Source organism: Ceratotherium simum, chromosome 20, assembly GCF_057802395.1.
Source record: "Ceratotherium simum simum isolate JZ-2026a chromosome 20, ASM5780239v1, whole genome shotgun sequence".
Classification (NCBI taxonomy): domain Eukaryota; kingdom Metazoa; phylum Chordata; class Mammalia; order Perissodactyla; family Rhinocerotidae; genus Ceratotherium; species Ceratotherium simum.
Window position 1 is genome coordinate 20,747,002 of NC_141919.1, and position 25,938 is coordinate 20,772,939.

Here is a 25,938-nt window from a genome sequence, read left to right on the forward strand (position 1 = left end):
TGACAGCGCTGTGTTGGACATTGTATACACAACATTGGTAGGAATGGTTTTGTAAAAAAAAACGAGGGGCTGGCCTGGTGGTATAGTGGTTGTGTTCACGCACTCGCCTTCGGTGGCCCAGGGTTTGCAGGTTTGGATCCCAGGTGCAGCCCTACACATCGCTTGTCAAGCCATGCTGTGGCAGGCGCCCCACATACAAAGTAGAGGAAGATGGGCGTGGATGTTAGCCCAGCACCAGTCTTCCTCAGCAAAAAGAGGAGGATTGGCAACAGGTGTTAGCTCAGGGCTAATCTTCCTCACCAAAAAAAAAAAAAAAAAAAAAAAATCGAGGAATGAAAGAGAAAATTGAAGGCATTAATGGAGAAAGAAAAACCTTTGGCAATTCGTCTCTCACTTCTCTTTTTCCTTCCTACAAGATTCTTCTTGAGGAACTATCTTCTACTAAACAGTGGGCATCCATGCATGTTTCAGACCACAGCGGATTTCACTACCGCCAGTTTTTGTTAAAGTCTTTGATTAGCCAAACTGTGATAGATGGTTCTGTATTGGAGCAAAACCCTTTGAGAAGTGAGCCAGCCTCAGTTCTTCTAAAAGATGAAGCAGCAGCAGCCTCAACAGAAGAACCAAGGATAAATCTTCCCCATCTTCTAGAAGAAGAAGTTGAATTCAGCACTGATCTTATTGATTCCTACCCAGGACATGAAACCCTTTGGTGTCATAGGTAAGACAAGGGAAATCCATTTCCTGCATGAAACTGTGTGTCCTTATGAGAGCTCAGAAGGTCTACATCTGACTCCTGCCTGCCTGAGTAAATACAGTAATCTATGGAGCTTTGCCTGAGTGATTCAGAGGAGTTTGTCTTACCATATCGTCCTGCTCCTCCTCCACATCAATATGAGGTTACTCCTGCAGATCTTTGTCTGTGGCTTAGGATGGTAGTATTCAACCTTGACTGTGCGACAGAATGACCTGTATTACTTCTGAACTAAAAACAAAAGTTTCTGGACTCCCCCCTTGGAGACCCTGATATTTAGCATATCTGGGATGGAGCGCTACCCTCTGTTTTTTAAAAAAACAAAGGAAAAACCCTAGCAGGTAAATTTGATGCACAGTCAGGGTTGAGACCCCTGATTAGACCCTCATGGGTCTAATTAGACCTACGATGGTCTGTAAATTAACTTACCTTAAGTGTAAGCTCTTGACACTTTTGGTTTTTTTTAAATAAAGTGTACCTTGGGAGTGGAGCAGGATTATTAGGAAGGAGTGCAAGAGGTTGCTAACCTCATAACCTAAGTTCTGAGTACATTTGACAGTAAAGTAACTTTCATGTTGGAATGAAGTCCAAGTGTGAGAGCCCTTTGGTTTATTTTGGATCATCTTCTAGTTGGAGGCATCTCCATCTTTATAAATACACATTCTACTTCAGGCCATAGGATTCTGTGTATAGACAAAAAGACTTGCCTGTGCTAAGCAGGAGATAGGCATTTTAAATATTTGTATATTTTTAAAGTTATTGAGATTTGCCCCCTTTGTCCAGTCTAGTCTTTCTTGTAGGCTATTTGAGGAGATCTGTTCGGCTACTATTCCATGCTAAATATATTTAGAAGATAGAAGACAATCTCCTTTATTTGGCACCTTCATGAATATAGAATTTTCTTTTTCTCTTAAAAGTTAGGCATATTTCGGGGCCGGCCCCAAAGCTTAGTGGTTAAGTGCGCACACTCTGCTACTGGCGGCCCAGGTTCAGATCCTGGGCGCGCACCGACGCACCGCTTGTCCGGCCGTGCTGAGGCGGCATGCCACATACAGCAACTAGAAGGATGTGCAACTATGACATACAACTGTCTGTTGGGGCTTTGGGGAGAAAAAAAAAAAAGGAGGAGGATTGGCAATAGATGTTAGCTCAGGGCCGGTCTTCCTCAGCAAAAAGAGGAGGATTGGCATGGATATTAGCTCAGGGCTGATCTTCCTTGCAACCAAAAAAAAAAAAAAAACAAAAAAATTTAGACATATTTCTTCCACATTTTCAAGAGAGAAGGTAGTTCTTAACTTGCATGTTGTTTTGGTGTTAGATTTTTGTTGCTATTTTATATTTAGGCATAGTAATAGCAAGGCTCAGAGAATTTATAATTGTGTTAGAGATAGCTAGATTAACAGAGCAGAAACTTTCTTTGTTCGTATAAAGTTTAATTAGAGTTTGGTGGGGGGAGTAGGGAAAAGAGACAGTTGGGATTACCTATATATTATATAGGACAGTTTTCTACTACTGATTCCTTGCCCTTAGGAGCGTATTTATCCTTTAAGTTTTACCCTCTATTAAATCAGTACGTTATATGCTCCTTGATTACTCTAGAATGTGCTGGGAAAATGGATAGAATTGTCTTTTAAGGGCTTAGAGTTGCTAATATGAATGATAACATATAACAACATAGAACCCTTGTAATTTACTTTGTTGTGTACAGTACATGGGCACCCTACTGAGTCAAAATTTTGAGAGATTAGGCATATGGATCTTCATTTTTAATAAATTAACTCCAGATGATTCTAAGGGCAAGGGAACTGCTCTCTTTAGAGGAAAAACAGGAGCTGTGTCTTTTAACATGCTTTGCTCAGAGCCCAGCACATGCCTACTGCATGTGGATGTTTACTGAGACTGTAGTGATGGATTTAGGAGAAAGTTCAGTTGGTTTCTACATAATAAGACCAGCTGCAGCAGATCTGTTCTTATTAAAGAAAGTATTGGGTAGAGGCCAACAGACTAAGCCTCTAGAAGAGCTATTTAATTCCCGTGTTCCTGAATCACTTGTCTTTTAGGATATCAAAGAGGTCAGTTTTTGATTTTGTTTTGTATTTTAATTTATAGCAGAGATTGAGCTAAGCTATTTTTAGTTTCATATTATAGTTACAAAGAGTAACAACTCCAAGTGACTATCATCATTTCAGTCAATGCTGTTGAAAAATCTTTGGGGTAGCATTGTTTCTTGCAAACCAGTAGACCGGGCTTGTAAGGCTTTGTCCACATACCCAGAGACTTCATCATAACTGTTCCTTCTCCTTTGCCTGGATGACTCTGGGCTATGAAGGGGGCAGTGAACTGAGTACGGTATGTTTTGAACTTATCAGCTTATTTTGTTGTTTTTCTTGAAAAGGTTGACTTTGTGATGTGATTTTTCTCTATTCTATTCCTCTCCCTCTTTCACAGGAGGCATGTTTTCTACCTTCAGCATCACTTGAATGGTAGGTTTTCTCACAGCGTGACCCAGCTGTCACCTGCAGATAGCCCTGGGGGGATTTTGAGTGACTTGCACCTCGTCCCAGCAGGCCCCCACACATCTCAGGCAATGGAGGTGGATGGACTGAATGACTGTAGCAAGCAAGGCTATTCCCAGGAAACCAAACGCCTGAAGCGGACCCCAGCTCCAGACTCCCTAGGCCTGGAAATGGAGCACAGGTTCATCGATCAAGTATTGTCCACCTGCCGGAATGTAGAGCAGGCCAGGTTTGCTAATGCATACAGAAAATGGCTGGTTACTTTGAGTCAGTGAAAGAGGATTAGTCCTGCAAGGTTCTCCATTTAGTGCAATATTGCTTTCCGTTCTTATTTACGTAGTTGCACGAACTGTTTGCTATTATTGGCTAACTGTGTTCATCTTTAGGTTAAAAGTCCATAGTAAATCTTTCATTTTATTTATTTTAGTAAGAACTGGCATTCCTTTGGGGGTAAAATAATTGTATAGTTCCTTCCTACTAAATAGTGAGTCTTAATTTTTTTCTTTTTAACTTCTCATCCTTTATATTTCGCTACATGAGGCTTCTTCTCATTTGATTCTCCTGATTGGTTCACACACACCCCCACCCGACTGGGTGCAATTGCTGCGTAGGCTATTTTTTTTTTAATTAAAAATTTATGTTGTAGTTCAGCTTAAGAACAATACAAATATAAAATTACTCGATCTAATTGTTGTTTTGAGAATCAAATGGCCAGATGGATGGATATATGAAAATACAAACCATTTCTCTTTCTCTAGCATGATCTACTCAAGTTATAGACCAACATAACCAAAGTCAGAAGTATTGGAATTTATATGAAAAACATGCTTCCAGTGTAATCCATTTTTAAAATGGTTATTTTAAAAAAAATTAATTTTAAGAGTTTGTGTAATTGCAGTACTGGAAAATTATTTTTATTACTAGTTTTGATAGATTTTTTTTAACCTCAAATTTGGTATATGCCAAAAACACTCAAGTCAGCCCTTGTAAAAATCAATTTTTTAAAAAAACATGGAATGCCATTTTTAGTTATTACTGCTTATTTTCCTTCCAAATTCACCATTAAAAATGAGAGAAATATATAGACAAAAATACATAGGAATGTATCCATAAAAATCTTCCTTTTTAAAAATTTAAGTTATGGAGGATACATTAGATACGAACTACAAAATTTTTATGAAGTGATTATTAAAAGTTTACTGGCAAAAGCCAGGGGGAAAGAATAGTTTTGAAGGTTAGTTCTTCAGTCTTTATTTTAAAAAATAAAATAATTTAAAAACTTTGATACTAAACTTATCAGGGATGAGGTACCAAAGTATCCACCTTATAGCTGTATCTTCTTTTCACTAACAAGGGCTGGGTTTTTCAGGTCAGTGAGGCAGGGGTGGGGAAAGGGCCAAGTAATGTCTACTTTCTTAATATATTCCCCCTTCATAAATGGTTTGCATTTCTTTTTTCCACATCCCTTTCTCTTTATTTTCCCAATTGTTCCATATTTTCTGTCACTTTCACTTTGTATATTTTTCCTTATCTGTCTTATTTCAGGGATGTGTACTGAACATATTCTCCTCCCTATTTCCAGTGAATTCCATACCCCATTAAAGATACACACACACACACACACACACACACACACACGAAATATGAATATGAACTGCCCCTCTGAAAGTTCCCCTAATGATGGAACCTGTCTGTTGTCCTGTGTGTGTGCAGAATGTGAGGAACAGTGGCAGAAACAAGTGTGACCACCGTGCTTTGCCTGTTGTCCTTTTTACTTTCCTGGTCACCTATAGAATGAGAAGACAGAGGTAGGGAAAGGCAGACTTCTCCTCTCTCACTATTATGGAAACCCTGGCCTTGAGTGAGATGCATTGTCTTAAGGGAAAAGAATAGGTCCTTTACTAATGCATCGTGATGTTGTTGAGTGGCAAACTGTTGAGTGAGACTTAAGAACACTAGGAAGATTGTCCAGCCTTGCCCCTGTAGACAGAAGCTGCTCTTCTCTCTTGGGGCAAAAGGTACCCTTTTATAGCTTTTATAATATTTCGGTGAGAAAATAATTGCCCTTATGGACATAATTCCATGGCCCTTTGTGAACAAAACATATTTTGAATAAAATACCTCAAGGTCTACCTAGACCTCTATGAATAAAACCATTAGTTTGTGATTTTTCAGCACCTGCAGGGATTGGGAGAGGAATACACAGAGATGACACGGGAGAGTCGCCCGTTCCACTAATATGTATTGCCAAATTCTGGCCTCACTGAGTATTACCTTTTTTTCCAAGCATCATTTTAAGTATCCCAAGTAATAGGGCTTCTTATGCTTTGATGTGAAAGTGTCAGAACATGAGTATAGATAATTCTCGGTGAAACATCAGCTAAATTTTATAGTGCTTCATGCTTTTTTATACCTTCCACAGAGTCTCTTGCCCATCTTTGATGTTAACTGTCTCCATGTGTTTTAAGGCTCTTAACCCCCCCCTTTCTGAAGCCATGCAATCCTTTAATATACCTTAGTCTCTTGTCTTCCTAATAAAGTTTTAAGTAGGGAGTGAAAATACAGATATCCAAAGGATACTGTTTGTATGTGACTTTTGTGTGCTACTTTATTTCTACAATTTGCATTTTTCAAGTGTTCATTCACAGAAAAACCTAGTATTGCCCTATATGGTTGTGTTTTTTCCCCTAAATGGTTGACTTCTAAACTCACTAGTGCTAGCGTGATAATATCTCTTTGACTGAATGAGCTCATGCGGTGGAAAGGATGTGTCTATTTTCAGGGACTTGCTAGTCTTCACTTTTTTTCCTATATATATCGTTGCTAAAAGGAAAAGATGGTTTTGATTGACACACATTTCATCGAACTTTCACTGGAATAATAGTAGGCTGTCGTACCATCCTGTGGATCAAGACTACTACTGACAAGCAAAAAGCAATAAGAACTGTAAATATCTGCACCACCTCCCCCTCCCCACCTTTTTTTTAGAACCTATTTTGGTAATATGGTGTTCCCAGATTCTGTTGTGTGCCTTGCACATTGTGAGGCCTCATTAATTATTTATTAAATTAATGAATGATTAACTGAAGAAGGGAAATATTGATCATGAGTGATGGATAGAGAGTTATGATTGAGAAATTGATGGAGTAGAGCAATGGATTGTGAATGAATGATGTATTCTAGCTTCATGATACTTCAGGGAAGCTATGGCGTATAGAATAAGTCAATTTAGATTTTTTTTTCTTTATTTAACTACCTTGTTTAAACTTGTAGATCCCAGCCAAGAAATGCAGTTAGCTGTATAATTAGCGATTAACTGTACTTTAATATATATTAAAAATTCCTAGAACTGAGGAAGCCTGTTTGTGTTAAAAACACTACTTAGTGTTCATTTATGATGTTGGAGCATAGATCCTGCTAACACAGCCAGAGCCGCTTTGGGACACCTGAAGAAGTTCTTTGATTTCAAAAACTTGTTGATCTGTGTCTGTGCTGGGATAGTCATTTTATGCTTCTCCTTTCCCCTCCCCTGACTCGAACTGTGGGCCTTTTAGATAAACCTGTGTAAGTCATTTTTTAAACTTAAGGATTGATACCTATTAATGTCTCCTTTTTATTTTCTAGGTGTTAGCATTTTATTACCTCTTGGGAAACTCTGGGCCCAGACTTTCAGTCATATTTCTCATTCCTAATGGTACGGTTCTAGTTTAAATTAAAGGCTTCATTATTAATAGGATTAAATGTATACAGGTTGTCACTAAAAGCCACTTAAATCTTTAGATAAGGGCTTATGTGGAAACAAAAGTTCTTGGATTTCTATGTGGCATTTTGTAAGAAAGCATATATGATGGTAGACTTGGTGTCATTTAGATATATTCAAGTCACGTCTATTCATGCCTGTTGAGACACACACGTGTGTGTGTGTAAAGAGAACTTTTAATATTGTTGAGAACAAATGGTCAGTCTAGTGATTTTTCTCTCATATAGCGCAAGATGATAATCTGACACAGGGGCTAAATACACTTTAGGAGTGTAACTACCACTTGCCATACAACAATCTAAACTCTACCTTAGTTCCCCTGAATTACAGAAGATGCTAAAGATTTAGTTATCAAAGAAAGTAACATAGAATCTTTTTTTTTTTCCAGAAAGGTTTTGTAAGCTTACAGTTATTTTGTTACTAGAAAATTATATTTTAAAACTTTAAAATATTTATGCCAGAAAGTTTGAACAGCATTGTAACAACTGAACCTCTTGTCTTCTGAATAAATTTCTCGAATAGAACTGTGCAAACCCTAGCACTGTATGTGCTGAGCCCTCTGCCACCCCCCACCACCCCCCTCCCCCGCCACGCCTGGGTATACTCTGTAATGTGCTGCTGTCTAATGGAGAAGTGCATGGAGGTACGAAGCTTAGGCAGATTCAGTGTCATAAAGGCAGTGAGCAGGAAAAAGCATCACACACTGTCTTTTAAAACATAACTATACATACTGTGTTAATTTGAGTGCCTTCCTTACTTTTTTGAGGAGCAAGATTATATTTAAGTCTAATGTTTAGGTAGAAAACAGAGGACAGAAGTAATTAAACAGTTGATTGTGACTCATTTTATTTATTCCAGTTGTTAGGCATGGTCCCATGGAGTATTTTATCCTTTAATGAGATACTGATATAAGCAGATCGGATGCTTTGGTTTGCATTTCATTAGTTAACATTTTTAAGTATGCTACTGAGAATTAGTTCTTTCTCTGTGACAACTAACTTTTTGTGGGTTGGAGGCATCACATTTAGGGGATGGCACATGCATAATTAAAGATCAGCCTGAAACCTGTGCAGCCCATGTTCAAAGGGAAACAGTGGCTCTCTGCCCTAAAAGAAAGGCCGTATGGTTGTCATAAATGAATCCTTTGCCTCACTTTAAGGACTTTAAGAATTCCCTCCCAAATTCAGGCTTCTTTAAGATAGTTGAAAGGGGAGAAAAAATGGGGCCTTGATCCTTGCAAATTTTGGAGGAAGAGAAGTAAATACTGAGATGAAATTTAAAATGTGGCATTTTATGTATTGGAGTATGGAGAGGGGAGGGATAGGAATTCCGTATTTCAAGATAGCAAATAATTTTTAATTGTAATTTCATAAAAATGTATAGCTAAAGATTCCAAAGTGAGAGGACTGTTGATATTCCTAAAGGGCAGCAGTATGTCATGTTCATAATTGAGACAGAAAACCATTGTGTCAGTTGTGGATCTGGGGTGGGGGAAACCTCAGGTTCCCAACCTTGACTTTTTTATTCTCACCATACAGTGTTAACACTGGAAAACCAAACTCTTTGCTTAAAATATATAAATAAATAAAAGAGCAGTGGCTTTGTCTGCTGATGAAACCTTGTGCTTCCAACAATATGGGCTATATACACTTTGTGCTTTCTGGACAATAATGTAGTCCACAAAGCTAACCCTGGTATTTCTTTTATTAGTCTCTTAGGATATTCCTCAGGGTATAGAATATTTAGTAAATTCAGGACAAAATTTTATATCCAGTAGCAAAAAAAGCAAAAATATGCTAAATATATTATTAGCTCTTAAAATTTTAGTGTAGATAGTATTTTTTATAAACCACTACCAGTGCAGTAGCTCGTAGACACTCCGTGACTGCCTCCTTGTTCATCTCGCTGCTTCAGTCCCTATGGCTCTATTATGAATGTTCTCTTATACATGTCTTCTATGGAAATGATTTCTGTATTGTGTTATTTTCCATGTTTGGCAGAGGTGGGGGTGTTGTAGTTGACATCATTCTCAATTTTTAGAAGTCCTCTTGAGGAAAATGGTTACTGTTGGTTTTCAAACTGACAACTATTTTGCTTCTTAAAAGTTCAGTTTCCCTGAAGGAGTGTTTTATGTGCAGAGCCTGTCCATGTTCAATACATTGCATAATGCCTTATACCCTGTAAGAATTGAACAGGTCAGAATTGTTAAAGGCTAGAAAGTTGAAACTAGCTTATCTCTGTCTTACCCCCACTGTCCACATTCTTAGCTTCAGAAGAAATACAGTATTGTGCATAAGATACATAATCAGGTTCACACATACAAAGCAAAGATTATAAGTGAAATTTAGATGATTTTAAGGCATATATATGTATGTACATGTCTGTGTATACACATATATGTATGTATATACATTTAAATGAGATTTGGAACTTGAATTTATGTAGTGGTTTTACAAAGAATTTTATCCAAAGGATTTTTATTTTTGTATTTGCTTAAAGTGCTCGTATTTAAAGGCAGTTTTCTTTATTAAACCAACTCCCTCAAGAAAAGTTGGAAATCTAACACAAGTGCCCGTTAGCCTGAATTAACCAGATATTTGTGTAAATCGTTTATATTAAGTCTTTGGTTGCTTATGAACCGTGACATTCTGGCTTTTCTTCCATACCTTTAGAGAATCAGTCTTAATTTTATGTATGGCAGTCACTTCCCTCAAAATACTATGCAGCTTACTTCAGATGTTTGTTTATCTTTATACAAGTGCTCAATAATAAATTTGAGGTTTTTTTAATGTCATAGGGATGAACAATTTCACATGTCCAGAAGTTGATTCATACAGCGTTCTATTAGAAATGCTCATATATTATCCTCCCTCACAAATGTCATCTTGCATTTGGAGCAGGTATTTTTTTCTTATTGGTTAAAGAATAAGTGTAGACTGAGTGCAGTCATAGTAGGTGCTCCGTAAATATTAGCCAATTATTGATCTAACATCAAACTAACAGTGAGCTTTCAGAAAGGAGACTGTTGTCATCGTTTCACTGAGGAGTATATTTTTAGAGTAATATATGTTTGAAACTGAAAAGTTATATCATTTGACATGAATTATTAGGCTTATTTAGGCTGGAGTTAGTAATGTAATAAAAATATTGTTTATGTAGAACATGGTCTGAAGATAGGAGATGCGAAAAGTTTAGTATCTTTTTGTGCAAGGCACGTTAATAAATGTGATTAAATGTCTTAATAGGCTGCTGACCTCTGGAAAGAACTACTGTAGTCTTCTGCAGTATCAGGTATTATCTGGTTTAGGTTCTATTTATTTCTCCCTAAATCTTGGTTGCTTTCCAGTGTCTTAAAAGTGGTAATGGTAAATATGAAGTTATATTAAATAACTTCTACTTATATGTTTTCTCAGAACATCTTTAAAATGAGGGAGAAATTTTTATGAATGATATAGTAGTTTCAGAATCTGTTAATTTGTGGCTTTCAGAGCATTTTTGACCGAGTTTACCTGATGTCCACAGATGTAAACAGTTAAAAAACAAACATTCCAGCCTGAGCTGTAAGGAGCAGAGTGTGTGGTACAAGTGTAATTAGGCATTGCCTCCTGGCGGGGTTCTTGGTGCATGACTGTCATGCTGGCTTCTGACTGAGGTGACCACTGTCAGGATTGTATTTTGGTGTATGTTGTTCCTAGGAGAATGGCGGAATGTGTACTATATTAACTTGTTCTTGAGTTGGACAAAATGAAATATGTGGTATTATAAATATGCCAAATATTTATACACTCTACTACAAAAACTAAAAAAAGGAGGAAGAAAATGATAAAACGTGAATGATTTTTTTTTAAAACCTCTTAAAAAAAATTTTTTTTTAAATCCGAGTCTCTTAGACACTAGACAGTTGCTTACTTTCACACTGAGGAAGTTGAATTTAAGGGATAGTTCTCAGATACTATATTCTGCTATTAGAATTCACCATGTGTGTTAATTTTACATTGCTTGAAGATTTTCCCCAAAATGGAGTAAGTTGCAGTCAATGTTTTAAGATTTTCTTGTAAGTTATGGTCAAATGGACAAGTTACATATATGATCTGTGGTGCAAGGTCAGATCTTGGGCATTAAAGATAAGTTTGGCTAACTTATTTTACTGAAGATAATAATTGTCTTCATTCTGCTTGCAGTGCTGTTTTTCTTAAAATTTTCCCCCCAATATAACAGTCTGCATTGAAGTTCCTTTAGCTCTCACCATATGTAATTGACATTTTTTAAAGATTAGTGAATTCTTTTTATACTTACAATGTATTCTTTGCAGAGAGATAAAAAATTTAGCAGTAAGGTATGTGAAGAGTGTGTTTATGGTGTTCTGGGAGTTAGTGCTTCAAAATGCTTAAAGTGTGATGCTAAATTCTAAGGCAACAATAATGACTGTAGATTATCTATATCAGCACTGTCCATTGGAAATAAATGTGAGCCACATATGTAATTTTTAATTTTCTAATAGCCACTTTAAAAAAAGAAACAGGCGAAATTAACTTCAATAATATAATTAACCAAATATATTAAAAATATCATTTCAGTATGTAATCAATATACAAAATTATTGAGATAATTTACCTTCTTTTTTTCCCATACTGTCTTCAAAATTCAGTGTGTATTTTGTACTTACAGTACTTCTCAGTTCTGACTAGCTACATTTCAAGTGCTCAAATAGCCACGTGTGGCTAAGGGCTGCTATATTAGTGCAGATGTCATAGGGTACAAAGTATGGTTTTATTTTAAATTGGGAGACAGAGAAGTAGGCATGAAATTATGGTACTTTAAAAATTAGTATACTTAGAAAAGTATCTAATAGAATTATCCACTCATTTTCCTTTGTCTTTATTTTAAATTTGCTCTAGAAGTAGGCTCCACCTGTTCCAATTTCCCAACTGTTATATAAGGAAGAAGAAATGCCATGCCGTGTAAAATATCATGATATGCTAATTATAACAACACATTATGAACAACACATTTTTCAATGTGTTCACTAAATTCTGTCCTGTTTCTTCAAAATAATAGCTTAAATTGCATGTTAATTGTGTATCTGTACCTATTTTGTTTTTATATTATTCTTATAATACAATAATGTATATTAACAAACAGCCCTAGGATTCTAATCTTCCTATGCAGCTGTCTTCCAGTACTTACTGGTACACTTATTAAGTTGTGATAAGTGGCAGAAAGGTAGAATGAACCGTTCTTTTTCCCGTTAGATTTGTTTTATCATGTGATCATGTACTAATCCAGCTATAAATTATTGTATTTCTATAGAATATGGAAAATAGTGTTTATGTCTTACCTTTGCTAAATGTTTGCAATTTCTAAGTAAACTTTCCATCTCCTAAATGAGTGTTAAGTGTGATTTTATTTTTTACTTGCAGTGGTGTTTTAAACTCAGCTGCAGTCTGCCAGGCTGTCTTGTTAACTGCTCTGATGGTGGTAGTGGGGTGGAGTTATGAGCTGTTGTCTAGGTGAAACAAATGATTTGATTACCTCCATTTGTAGAAAGAATATAAAATGTCACTTGTGTCTAGGACATTAAAAAATGTCAAAAATAGAGAAATTGTCACAGTTGTCTTTAGAGTGCATTAACAATGACTAATTGATTATGAAAGTCATTATGACTAGATACTGCTTTTTCCCCTGTATTTCGAATGAAGGTATAGAGCAAGAAATTAGTTAGTTATTTCGGTGTTACATCCCATGTTTTCTTAATCTGGAGTCTCACTTCAATATGTTATAAGCCAGGTATAGCATTCAGAGTTACTTAGTGTAATACAAAAATAGGCTCTGAAAAGTATTTGATGAAGTGGACACTGTTTTTGCTCAGATTTTAAATATTTCAGAAGGGTATTTTGTGGCAAAGGCCTTTACTATTTGTCCCATGACTATTGAGGATTGTATTTTAAATAATGCACTACTGTTATCTATGTCTATTTTTGGTACGAAACAGGATATAGAATTTACTTTGCATCATACCAAAGTACCACAAACAATGTTTAAAACCACAGTATTGTTTTTGCTTTGATATGCTGGGAAGGGGAACTAGCTTACTAAAGACAGTCTTGACTTGAATTATTAAGCAGATTATATAAGAAGTTTGACAACAATTAATATGATCAAAGTGCTTCCCTGGGAAATTGCTTTGCTTAATAGGATGTTTCTTGAAATGAAAGATTAACAGTAATAACAGGCAGAATGATACACTAGCCAATTAAAATTTTTAAATATGGTAAACCTTTCATCATTTGTCTATATTTAGCAGTACCACTTTCCTCACATTGGGAGCTCAAATTTTTGCTTTTGGTGCTCTTTTTTTTTTTTTTTTTAAGGAGAAGCAGCAGCAGTGTTTTTTAAAAAATTGGTATGGCTCCTGTCTTCTCACTCCACTCCTAAATGGCTAGATTGGGCATCAACTTTATTCAAAATAACAAGTTACAGTATGCCCTTTTCTTATCAGAGGTGCAATATCATTATATGTGTCCTCTGTTGCAGCAGAAGTTGAAAATAGAAGCAATAATTTCTATAGTATCTTTTCTTTCATAGAAAGATTCTTAGAGTAATCTTGGCTGCCGGGAAGAATTCCCTTACCACTCCTTAATTGTATGAAAAACAGATAATACTTTTGAATTTATACTTTTAGTATCGGAATTGATAAACTACTTTATATGGAAATGAAAAGGATTTAAAATGACCAATTTTGAAAAGATGGGTTACTATAAACCTATAATAATCAAGACTGTGGTTTTGGCATAAGAATAGACAAATCATTGAACAGAATAGAGCCCAGAAAAAGACCTACTCACATACAGTCAACTGATTTGACCAAGGCCTTAAAGTCATTTCAATGGGAAAATCTAATAAACAGTGCTGGAACAACAAGATATCTATATGGAAAAAATGAGACTCAACCTTACCTCTCATAATATACAAAAATTAATTAAAAATGGATCGTAGAACATAAAACTAAGAACTTGTAAAGCCACTGGAAGACAGGAGAATATTTTTGCAACCTTGAAGTAGACAGATTTTATTGGACAAAACACAAAAAAGCCCTAATCATGAGGACGTGATTGGTAAAAAGGAAAAAAAAAATTGAATCTAGAAGGCCATGCAGATGTGTAGGGGTGTGCATATGCTCAGCAAAGACCTGAGAAAGCTGTAAGTTGTCACCTCACACTGCCCAAGCAGGAAGGGAAGGGTAAGACAATTATAAGCTGCCTGAATGAGTGTGGACAGCATGCCCCAACGTGCACACAGAGCCCCTCAGCAATAACTGGGAGATTAGATTCAAGGAAGTGTCTGTCCAATCATTAGCTGACCACTGTGCTACTGAGTAGAGACTTCAATGGCTACACACCATAAAGAATATGGACTTTACAAAATTAGTTCAGAAAAGTCACTAAACAACAAGCATTAACAGTAAACCCTGAGGATGAGGGAGAATCTGAGTCCCAGAGTTGGTCTATTAGATTATTCAAAATGTTCAATTTTCAACAAAAATATTGTAACAAATGGAAAGAAACAAGAAAGTATGGCTCATGCCCAGGAAAAAAAGGCAATCAATAGAAACTGCCCATGAGAAAAAACAGACAGTAGACTTACCAGACAAAGACTCTAAATCAGCTTTTTTTTTTTTTTTTTGAGGAACATCAGCCCTGAGCTAACATCTATTGCCAATTCTCCTCCTTTTTTTTTTCCCCAAAGCCCCAGTAGATAGTTGTATGTCATAGTTGCACATCCTTCCAGCCACTGCACGTGGGACATGGCCCCAGCATGGCCAGAGAAGCAGCGTGTCAGCGCGCGCCTGGAATCCGAACCCAGGCCGCCAGTAGTGAAGTGCATGCACTTAACTGCTAAGCCACAGGGCCGGCCCATAAATCAGCTATTTTAAATATGTTCAAAGAGCTAAAAAAAAAAATCATGCTTAAAGAACTAAGGAAAAGGAGAAATATGTCGCACTAAATAGAGAATATCAAGAGATACTTAAAAATAACTAGAAATTCTGAACAGTTGTATTGAATAATTGTACAGTTATTGTACTAAAAAACTAGAGGGGCTCACCATCAGATTTGAGTAAGAAGATGAAAGGATCAATGAACTTGAAGACAGGTCAATTGACAATATCCCGTCTGAGGAACAGAATAAAAGTACACAGAGCCTAAGGGACCTGTGGAACACCATCAAGCTGACCAACATAAGCATTGTGGGTGTCCCAGAAAGAAAAGAGAGGGTTAGAAAGAATATTTGAAGAAATAATGGCTGAAAAGGTCCAAATTTGATGAAATACATGAATCTACAAATCTAAAAAGATCAATGAACGATAGGTAGGATAAACTCAGAGAGACCCACATGAAGACACATTATAATCAAATTGTCAAAAGCCAAAGACAAATAGAAAACCTGGAAAGCAGCAAGAGAAAAGCGACTTGTCATGTACAGGGGGTCCTCGATAAGATTAACATGTGATTTCTCATTAGAAACCATGGAAGCCAGAAGGCATTGACAGCTATGGTCAAAGAGCTGAAAGGATAAACTCAACCAAGAATTTTATATTTGGTAAAATTATCCTTCAAATATAAAAGAGAAATTAAAACATTCCCAGATAAACAAAAACAGAGTTTGTCACTAGCAGACCTGCCCTAGAAAGAAATACTGAAGAGAGTCCTTCAGGCTGAAATGAAAGGACACTAGACCTTTCCACATGAAAAAACTAAAAGAGCCAGTAAAAGTAGTATAAATGTATTCTTTGTAACTCCTTTTCCCCTTTATCTGATTTAAAAGAAAACTGCATGTTGCAATAATTTTAAATATATGTTAATGGGACCACAATACATACAAAAGTAGGCTGTGACAAAATAGCATAAAAAGGGTGAATAGAGCTATACAGTAAACAAGTTTTGTATACTATTGGTCCAAACTAGATTGATATAAATTAAGATGCTAATGGTATTCCCTGGGGCAGCCACCAAGAAAATAACTCAAAAATATGTTTAAAGAAACAAGGGAATTAAAATGGCACACTAGAAAATATATAACAAAAAAGAAGGCAACTAATGAATAATTGAGGAATAAAAAAAAGACAGAAAAGAAAGCGAAGACATAAATCCTACCTTATCAGTAATTACATTAAATGTAAATGGATTAAACTCTCAAACTAAAAGGCAGAAATTGGAAGAATGGATTTTTAAAAACATGGTCTCAAGAGAATGAGAAGATAAGTCACAGACTGGGAGGTAATATTTACAAATGACAGCTGAAAAAAGACTGTTATCCAAAATATACAAAGAACTCTTAAAACTCAACAATAAGAAAATGAACATCCTGATTAAAAACTTGGCCAAAGACTTAATAGATACCTCAACAAAGAAGATATGCAGATGGATAATAAGCATATGAAAAGATGCTCTACATCATGGGTCATTAGGGAACTGCAAATTAAAACAAGATACCACTACACACCTTCTAGAAAGGCCAAAACCCAGAACACTGACACCACCAAATGCTGGCAATAATGTGGAGCAACAAGAATTCTTACTCATTGCTTATGAGAATGCAAAATGGTACAGCTACTTTGTAAGACAGTTTGGTAGTTCCTTACAAAAGTAAACGTACTCTACCATACAAATCCAGCAATTATGCTCCTTGCTATTTGCCCAAAGGAGTCAAAAACTTATATACACACAAGAATCTGCACACAGATTTTTATTGTAGCCCTATTCATAACTGCCAAAATTTGGAAGCAATCAAAATTGCTTATGGTAAATCCAGACAATGGAATATTAGCACCAAAAAGAAATGAGCTATCAAGCCATGATAAAGCATGGAGGAACCCTCAGTGCACATACTAAGTGAAAGAAGCCAATCTGAAAAGGCGACATACTGTATCCTTTCAAAATATCACCATCTGGAAGAGGCAAAACTGGGGATAGTAAAAAGATCAGTGGTTGCCAGGAGTTAGGGAGGAGAGAGGGATGAACAGGCAGAGCACAAAGGATTTTTAGGGCAGTGAAACTAATCTGTATGATACTATAATGATGATGGATCGTTCTGTTATACATTTGTCAAAACCCATAGAATGCACAACACCAAGAGTGAACCCTAATGTAAATTAAAGACTTTGGGTGATAGTGATTTGTCAATGTAGGTTCATCAATTGTAAGAAATATACTCTTTCTCTTGGGGGATGTTGATAATGAGGAAGGCAATGTATGTGTAGAGTAGAGAATATATGATAAATCTTTGTACTTTCCACTCAATTTTGCTGTGAGTCTAAAACTGCTCTAAAAAATAAAGTCTATTAGGGGCCAGCCCCATGGCCTAGTGGTTAAGTTTGGTGCACTCCACTTCAGCGGCCCAGGTTTGGTTCCTGGGCACAGACCTACACCACTCATTGGTGGCCATGCTGTGGTGGTGACCCACATACAAAATAGAGGAAGATTGGCACAGATCTTAGCTCAGGGCAAATCTTGCTCAAGCAAAAAGAGGAAGGTTGGCAACAGATGTTAGCTCAGGGTGAATCTTCCTCAGCAAAATAAAAAAAAAATAAAGTCTATTTTAAAAAAAGATAAATTTCATAGTGGCAATGTAATTTTAATATTTTGAATTTGAATTTTTTATTGAAGGCCTGAAAATTTGGAAACAAGTCTCATGATATTTAACACTTTCCTTACCTTTTAGAGGTGATCTTCAAAAATCCACATTGATATTTCTGGATTATATTTAAATATATAAATATTTATGTATTCTTGTTTAAAAAGAAAGAAAGACAAAGGGGCTGGCCCAGTGGCATAGTGGTTAAGTTCACATGCTCCGCTTTGGCAGCCTGAGGTTTGCAGGTTCAGATCCGAGGCGTGGACATATGCACTGCTCATCAAGCCATGCTGTTTTAGGTGTCCCACATATATAAAAAAATAGAGGAACATGGGCACAGATGTTAGCTCAGGGCCAATCTTGCTCAGCAAAAAAAAAAAAAAAGAAATGATCCAACTATATGCTGTCTACAAGCGACACGCTTTAGATTCAAAGACAGATATAAATAAGTTGAAAGTAAATGGATGGAAGAAGATATACCATGCAAACCAAAATCAAAAGGGAGCTGCAGTGGCTATGCTAATATCAGACGAAACACAGATTTCAATATGAAATTTGGTAAGAGACAAAGAAGGATATTTTCTAATGATAAAAGGTTCAATCCATCAAGATATACCAATTATAAACATATATGCACCTAACAACAGCCCCAAAATGTATGAAGCAAAGCTGACAGAATTGAAGGGAAATACACAATTCAACAACAATAGTTGAAGACCAAACTACCCCACTTTCAATAATGGACAGAACAACTGGACAGAATATCAGCAAGAAAATAGAAGTCTTTAGCAACACTCTAAACCAACACTCTTACCAACATCTATAGAATACTTCACTCAACAACAGCAAAATACACAGTCTTCTCAAGTGCACATGGAACATTTTCCAGAATGGACATGTTGTAAGCCATAAAATAAATCTCAATAGATTTAAAAGGTTCAAATCATACAAAGTATGTCCTCTGACTACCATTGAATGATTTAGAAATCAATAACAGGAGGAAATTTGAGAAATTCACAAATACATGGACATTAAACAACACACTCATAAATAACCAATGAGTCAATGACAAAATCACAAGGGAATATAGGAAATACTTTGATACAAATGAAAAGAAAAACACAACATATCGAAACTTAAGGGATGCATCAAAAAGAGTGCTCAGAGGGAAATTTATAACTGTAAACACCTACATTTATAAAAGGAAGGGCCAGCCCAGTGGCGCAAGCGGTTAAGTGCGTGCACTCCGCTGCAGCAGCCCGGGGTTCGCCAGTTTGGATCCCGGGGGCACACTGACACACTGCTTGGCAAGCCATGCTGTGGCAGCATGCCATATAAAGTGGAGGAAGATGGGCATGGATGTTAGCCCAGGGCCAGTCTTCCTCAGCAAAAAGAGGAGGATTGGCAGATGTTAGCTCAGGGCCAATCTTCCTCACAGAAAAAAAAAAAAGATGATGTCGGATGCTGGGAGGTCACATCATGGCAGAGTGAGTTATTCCCATTGTCTCTCCCCTCTAAGTTACAACCAATGGGACATCCATTGACCAGAAAAGGACTCCCTACACAGCACAAGAGGATGCCTAAGGGATCCATGCATCTATACATCTGAAGGTGGGTGGACTGGACCTCCGGGAGTCAGTGGAAATAGGAGGGCAGCCCCCGCCCCCTCCACTGGCAGTGGTTATCCAAGGCACAGATTCTCACACCATTGCACGCACCTGCGAACACAAACTGCAGGGGCACATACAGCATGGCTTAGCCCCTGCCCCCACCCAGTGGATCTGGCATGCACGCTTGCGAACACACGCTGCAGGGGCAGAAACGGCAGGTGTGGCTGCCTGGTGTGCCCCTGCCCCTCCCCCAGCACTAGTGGGTGGCTCACATGCCCTGAGAATTCAAGGCACAGAGCAGAGCCAGTGACCTAGCACCCTCCCTCTCCCCCAGCAGCCCAGTCTTTCCAATAGTGGGGACAGTGTACAAAACTCATATTTTCCCAGCTGGGGCACTGGAACTGAGTTCTCAAAACACACCGGCTTGCACCAGAGACCAGAGGCTGCAAAAGCAAGCAGCAATGACAATCTCTCCCTGTTTAGCCCCTGCCCCCCCAAGCAGTGGCAGTGGAACTTGCAACCACAGGCTTCAGGAACCACAGCAGAACCGGTGACCCAGCCCCCAGTGGTGACACCTCCAACACTGGCTCTACCAGCGGCAGGGTCTGCATACAGGTCGCTGGGTCCCCAGACCCCTGGAAGCAACAGTGACACCCATGAACCCAGCGGCCCTGGCAGTGGTACAGCCAGCACCCCCAGACAACCTGGGAGCAGCAGTGCAGGTGGTGCACAGGGCAGCAGCATCCAAGCCAGTGGAGAGCCCATGGAAAGCCAGTGGGGGAACATGAGACACAGGCAACCTCAGAAATAGAAGTGCTTCCAGCCTGGTGACACTGGTGGCGAAACCTGAGACTGCAATGACATCATAAGCAGCAAGGCACCGGTGACCTCAGAGGCACAAGCAGCACGAGGAGGGCAGTGATGACACCTCTAGCAGAGGCAGTGGAGGGTGGAAAGTGTGGGCTCTCAAATACAAGAAGTAGCCCAGAACCAAAGTAACCGAAGCCTTACCCAAATAAGAAGGGTGTTACGAACACAAATGCGCTGGTAGAGGATCAACTCATCAGGTACCATGAAGGACTGCAGTAACACAGCAGAACAGAAAGAAAATGACAACTCTCCAGAAACCAATCTTGAAGTCACAGAAGGTTACGACCTGACAGAGAATTCAAAATAGCGGTTATGAAGAAACTCAACGAGTCACAAGAAAACTCAGAAAGATAGTTCAATGTGCTCAGGAATAAAATTAATGAACAGAAGGGGTACTTCACCAAAGAGATTGAAACTCTGAAAAAAAACAAACAGAAATTCTGGAGATAAAGAACACAATTAGTGAAAGGAGAAATAAAGTAGAAAGCATTGAAAATAGAGCAGACCATATGGAAGAGAGAAATAGTGAGGTCAAAGACAGAAATCTAGAAATGATTCACTTGGAGGGGGAGAGAGATCTAAGATTTTTTTAAAAATGAAGAAATTATAAGAGAAATATCCAATTCAATCAGGAAAAGTAACATAAGGAAAATAGGTATCCCAGAAGGGGAAGAGAAGGAGCAAGGAGCAGAGAGCTTATTCAAAGAAATAATAGCTAAGAACTTCCCAAACCTGGGGATGGATCTGGATAGACAAGCCATGAAGGTAATAGAACTCTTAATTATCTCAATGCAAAAAGACCTTCTCTAAGGAATATAATACTAAAACTGTCAAAAGTGATTGAAAGAAATTGAAGAAGACACAAAGAAATGGAAAGCTATTCCATGCTCTTGGATTGGAAGAATTAACATAGTTAAGATGTCCATACTTCCTAACACAATGTATAGGTTCAATGCAATCTCTATCCAAGTTCCAACAACATTTTTCACAGAAATAGAACAAAGAATCCTAAAATTTATATGGAACAACAAAAGACCCTGAATAGCCAGAGGAACCCTGAGAAAAAAGAACAAAGCTGGAGGTATCAGACTCCCTGATTTCAAAACATGCTACAAAGCTATAGTAACCAAAACAGCACTGGTACAAAAACAGACACACAGATCAATGGAATAGAATCGAGAGCCCAGAAATAAACCCACACATCTATGGACAGCTGATTTTTGACAAAGGAGCCAAGAACATACAATGGAGAAAGGAAGGTCTCTTCAACAAATGGTGTTGGGAAAACTGGATAGTCACATGCAAAAAAGTGAAAGTATACCATTATCTTACACCAGACACAAAAATTAACTTGAAATGGATTAAAGCCTTGAATGTAAAATCCGAAACCATGAAACTTCTAAAAGAAAACATAGGAAGTACACTCTTCAACATCAGTCTTAGCAACATATTTTCAAGTGCCATGTCTGACCGGGCAGGGGAAACATTAGAAAAAATAACAAATGGGACTACATCAAACTAAAAACTTTTGCACAACAAAGGAAACCATCAACAAAACAAAAAGACAACCTAACAATTGGGAGAAGATATTTGCAAACTATATATCTGATAAGAGGTTAATCTCCAAAATATATAAAGAACTCATACATCTCAACAACAAAAAACACTAGCAATCCAATTTAAAAATGGGCAAAAGACCTGAACAGATATTTCTCCAAAGAAAATACACAGATGGCCAACAGGCACAAGAAAAGATGTTCAACATCATTAAGTATCAGAGAAATGCAAATCAAAACTACAATGAGATACCACCTCACACCCATCAGAATGGCTATAATTAACAACACAGGAAACAACAAGTGTTGGAGAGGATGTGGAGAGTCATACACTGCTGGTGGGAGTGCAAACTGGTGCAGCCACCATGGAAAACAGTATGGAGATTCCTCAAAAAATTAAGGATAGAACTACCATATGATCCAGCTATTCCACTGCTGAGTATTTATCCAAAGAACATGAAAACATAAATGCATAAAGATACATGCACCCCTGTGTTCATTGCAGCATTATTCACAATAGGCAAGACTTGGAAGCAACCTAAGTGCCCATCAAGAGACGAATGGATAAAGAAGATGTGGTATATATACACAATGGAATACTACTCAGCCATAAGAAACGATGAAATCCAGCCATTTTTGATAACATGGATGGACATTGAGGGTATTATGCTAAGTGAAATAAGTCAGAGGGAGAAGGTCAAATACCATATGATCTCACTCATAAGCGGAAGATAAAAACAACAACAAACAAACACATAGAGACAGAGATTAGATTGGTGGTTACCAGAGGGGAAGGGGAGAGGAATGCGAAAGGGATGATTAGGCACATGTGTGTGGTGATGGATTGTAATTAGTCTTCGGGTGGTGAACATGATGTAATCTACACAGAAATCGAAATATAATGATGTACACCTGAAATTTATATAATGTTATAAACCAAAGTTACTACAACAACAACAAAAAAAGGTCAGTGACAAGGAAAGCATATTAAGGACAGTCAGAGAGAAGAAAATAACCTAGAAAGGAACCCGCATCAGGCTTTCAGGGGATTTCTCAGCAAACACCCTACAGGCTAGGAGAGAGTGGAATGATATATTCAACAGTTAATTTTTTTTTTTTTTTTTTAAAGATATTTTATTTATTTTATTTTTTTCCCCCCAAAGCCCCAGTGGATAGTTGTATGTCGTAGCTGCACATCCTTCTAGTTGCTGTATGCGGGACTCGGCCTCAGGATGAACGGAGAAGTGGTGCCTCGATGCGCACCCGGGATCCGAACCCGGGCCACCAGCATCGCAGCGCGCGCACTTAACCACCAAGCCACAGGGCCGGCCCTGATATATTCAAAATATTGAAAGACAAAAACTATCAGCCAAGAATACTCTATCCTGAAGAATTATCCTTCAGATATGAAGGAGAAAAAAAGCTTTCCCAGACAAACAAAAGCTGACAGAGTTCATCGCCATTAGACCTGCCTTACAAAAAATGTTGAAAGGAGCTCTCCTACCTGAGACAAAAAGGCAAAGGTTTACAAAGCTTTGAGCAAGGTGATAAACAGACAGAATCAGAAAATTGAGACTCTATATCAGAATATGTTAGTAAATACTTAATTATAACATAATGGCTAAAGGGAAATAAAGCATCAAAAATAACTATAAACACTTTAATTTGGTCATAAACTCACAACACAAAAAAGAATAATTTGTGACAACAAAAACATAGAAGGGGAAGAGGAAAAGGACGGAACCTATATAGACTAATGGAGATAAGACACTATCAGAAAAAGGACTATCTCATCTACGAGATCTTTTATACAAACTTCATGTAACCACAAAACAAAAAATCAGAGCAGAGCCACAAATCATAAATAAAGAGAAAACTGAGAAACACATCACAGAAAACCACCAAATGAAATGGCAGACATAAATACAAGGAAAAAGAAACAATGGAAATATAGAACAACCAGAAAACAAAAGATAAAAAGGCAGTATTAAGCCCTCATATATCAATAACCACTCTAAATGTAAATAGATTGAATTCACCAATCAAAAGACACAGAGTGGCTGAGTGGATGAAAAAACAAGACCCAGCAATATGCCAATTAAAAGCTGATATGATATGTCAAGTGAAAAAGCACGTAGATAGGGTTCTTTCTACAAATAAGGTATTCAAATGGCCATCATATATCCAAATTAGGCATCAGGGAGAAAAATGAACCTTGTGACTAGACAGGGGAAAGATATTACACATTAAAAATATAAATAAATAGGAATAAATACACTTTGGGATTTATTGAGTTGCTTAAGTCTGTACCAAAGTAAAGGAGTATAAATATATATCAAAATTGAAAAAAAGGACCAGAGGGAAAAATTCTAAATCAAGGCACTGAAACCACTTTTCTGGCTTGTGTATCGGCCTAACCTTGAGCAATGTCACAATCTCAAACGGCTACAAGAGCTTGCAGTTAGAGTAAATGTGTAAAACTGGCTGGATGTAAAACTGCCTGCTGAGCTCCTTGTGTTTTTACTTAGTTACATTGTCGTTTAAAATGTTGTGGACAGACAACAAAACAACCAACTGCCTCCCTGGCCTCAGATGGACAGCCTACATCTGCCAATTTGTAACCACCGTTCAAGAATGTGGTAGCTTCATTGGGAAGTAAACCATCCAAAGGCTAATAATAGAGGGCAACATCATTTGGCTTGCTATTTTAATAAACATTTGACAGACATGGTAGGTATGATTATGTAGTAAACTGGAATTGTTGCATCATGTCAAATTTAAAGAGTATGTCCTCTTTGCTGAACAGAACAAGTTATAACTGGCAACATTAATAAAATCAAAAGTATTTTAATGGGGCTTTTTGATCATATTGCATAAGGCTTATTCGATCATATTACCTTAATTTGAATTATGTTGAACATATAGGTACAGTGGAAGATTATGGGAATATTATTATTTTATCTAGAATTCTAGTTTTAAAATTAAATCAATGGTGAAATATGTAAATGTCAAATGTATTTAATTATAGAAGTAATATAACATTTAAAAGTTTGAAAACCAGAAAAGAAAAACATTACTTCAATTGCCACAATCCTAACAATTGTTCTAATATACATCTTACATATAAAAATAAGAACAAAATGTTGGATCCTACTTCTTTTTTCATCTAACATTACATCACACTAATTTGTCCATAATCTGCATAAATAGTAGAAAATGTTGGATCTCAAAGGTAGGATGTGGAAAACTTGAAAACTAATCAAAGAGAAGTTTAAAAATATTTTTAAAAACCTTAAAATCTTATAAAAATGGCAAAACAAACATCTACTTTAATTTGGAAATTTGATTAGAATGTTTTTAAGTTTTCTAAAAATTCAGTTGGCCAACATGTTTGGTAAAGTGTCATCTAATAGGACAAAAGGATCAAAGAGTTAACACATTTCTTTCATTGAAGTTGATACTTAAATTTTTTTCCAGTGAATTTTCTTCTTAACAGACTTCATCTGGCACAGATTTTACCTTTGGCAAATATTTGAAGAGATCAAAATTTAATTTTTTTCTCCCACTGGCCACCCTTCAGAACTATAAATCTGGCTTTCCCAGGTGTATATGATAGGCCTCCTAGAAAGCAGATAACTTTTAAGTATAACTATTCCACCTTAAACCTTTGTTATAATCTGTACTACCTTGAGGAGAAATCTCCAGGGACAGTATTAGACTATGTCGTTTATTTCCATGCCTTGACTTATGATTCCACAGATGGCAATGGGTTCTAGGCTAGCTGCACTCATGTAGCCTAGGCCCACTGAAGAATCTACCCTGTGTTGTACCACTACAAAAGTCACACTCAGAAGAAATGGCCTCTTCACAGATGGCTACGTTTTTCCAACAGGATAAAAACAAAGTTGCTTTTCAACTTGTTTTTAATAAGTCTACCATTTTGTTGTGTTTTGTTTTGATTGTGTGTGAGGAAGATTAGCCCTGAGCTACCATCCATTGCCAATCCTCCTCTTTCAGCTGAGGAAGATTGGCCCTGGGCCAACATCTGTGCCCATCTTCCTCTACTTTATATAGGACGCCACCACAGCATGGCTTGACAAGTGGTGCGTCGGTCTGCCCCTGGGATCTGAACCCGCGAACCCGGGCTGCCAAAGCGAAGAGTGCGAACTAAACCACTCTGCCACCGCCTCAGCCCCCAAGTCTACCATTTTGGGATGAGCTGAATGTGATAGATAAAAGA

At 37.3% G+C, this 25,938-nt stretch overlaps 1 protein-coding gene across 3 annotated transcripts in view; it reads left to right on the forward strand.

The window, feature by feature from the left end:
• Window positions 1-12,415, forward strand: part of PTAR1 (protein prenyltransferase alpha subunit repeat containing 1) — a 50,560-nt gene extending 38,145 nt beyond the window's left edge. For all 3 annotated transcript variants that reach the window (XM_014795450.2, XM_087444507.1, XM_087444508.1), the window contains exons 6-7: window positions 417-721; window positions 3,203-12,415. In XM_014795450.2, coding sequence (XP_014650936.1) covers window positions 417-721; window positions 3,203-3,545 — 648 coding nt within the window. In that variant the 3' untranslated portion in view covers window positions 3,546-12,415. The remainder of the gene's footprint in view (window positions 1-416; window positions 722-3,202) is intronic.
• Window positions 12,416-25,938: the final 13,523 nt, after the last annotated feature.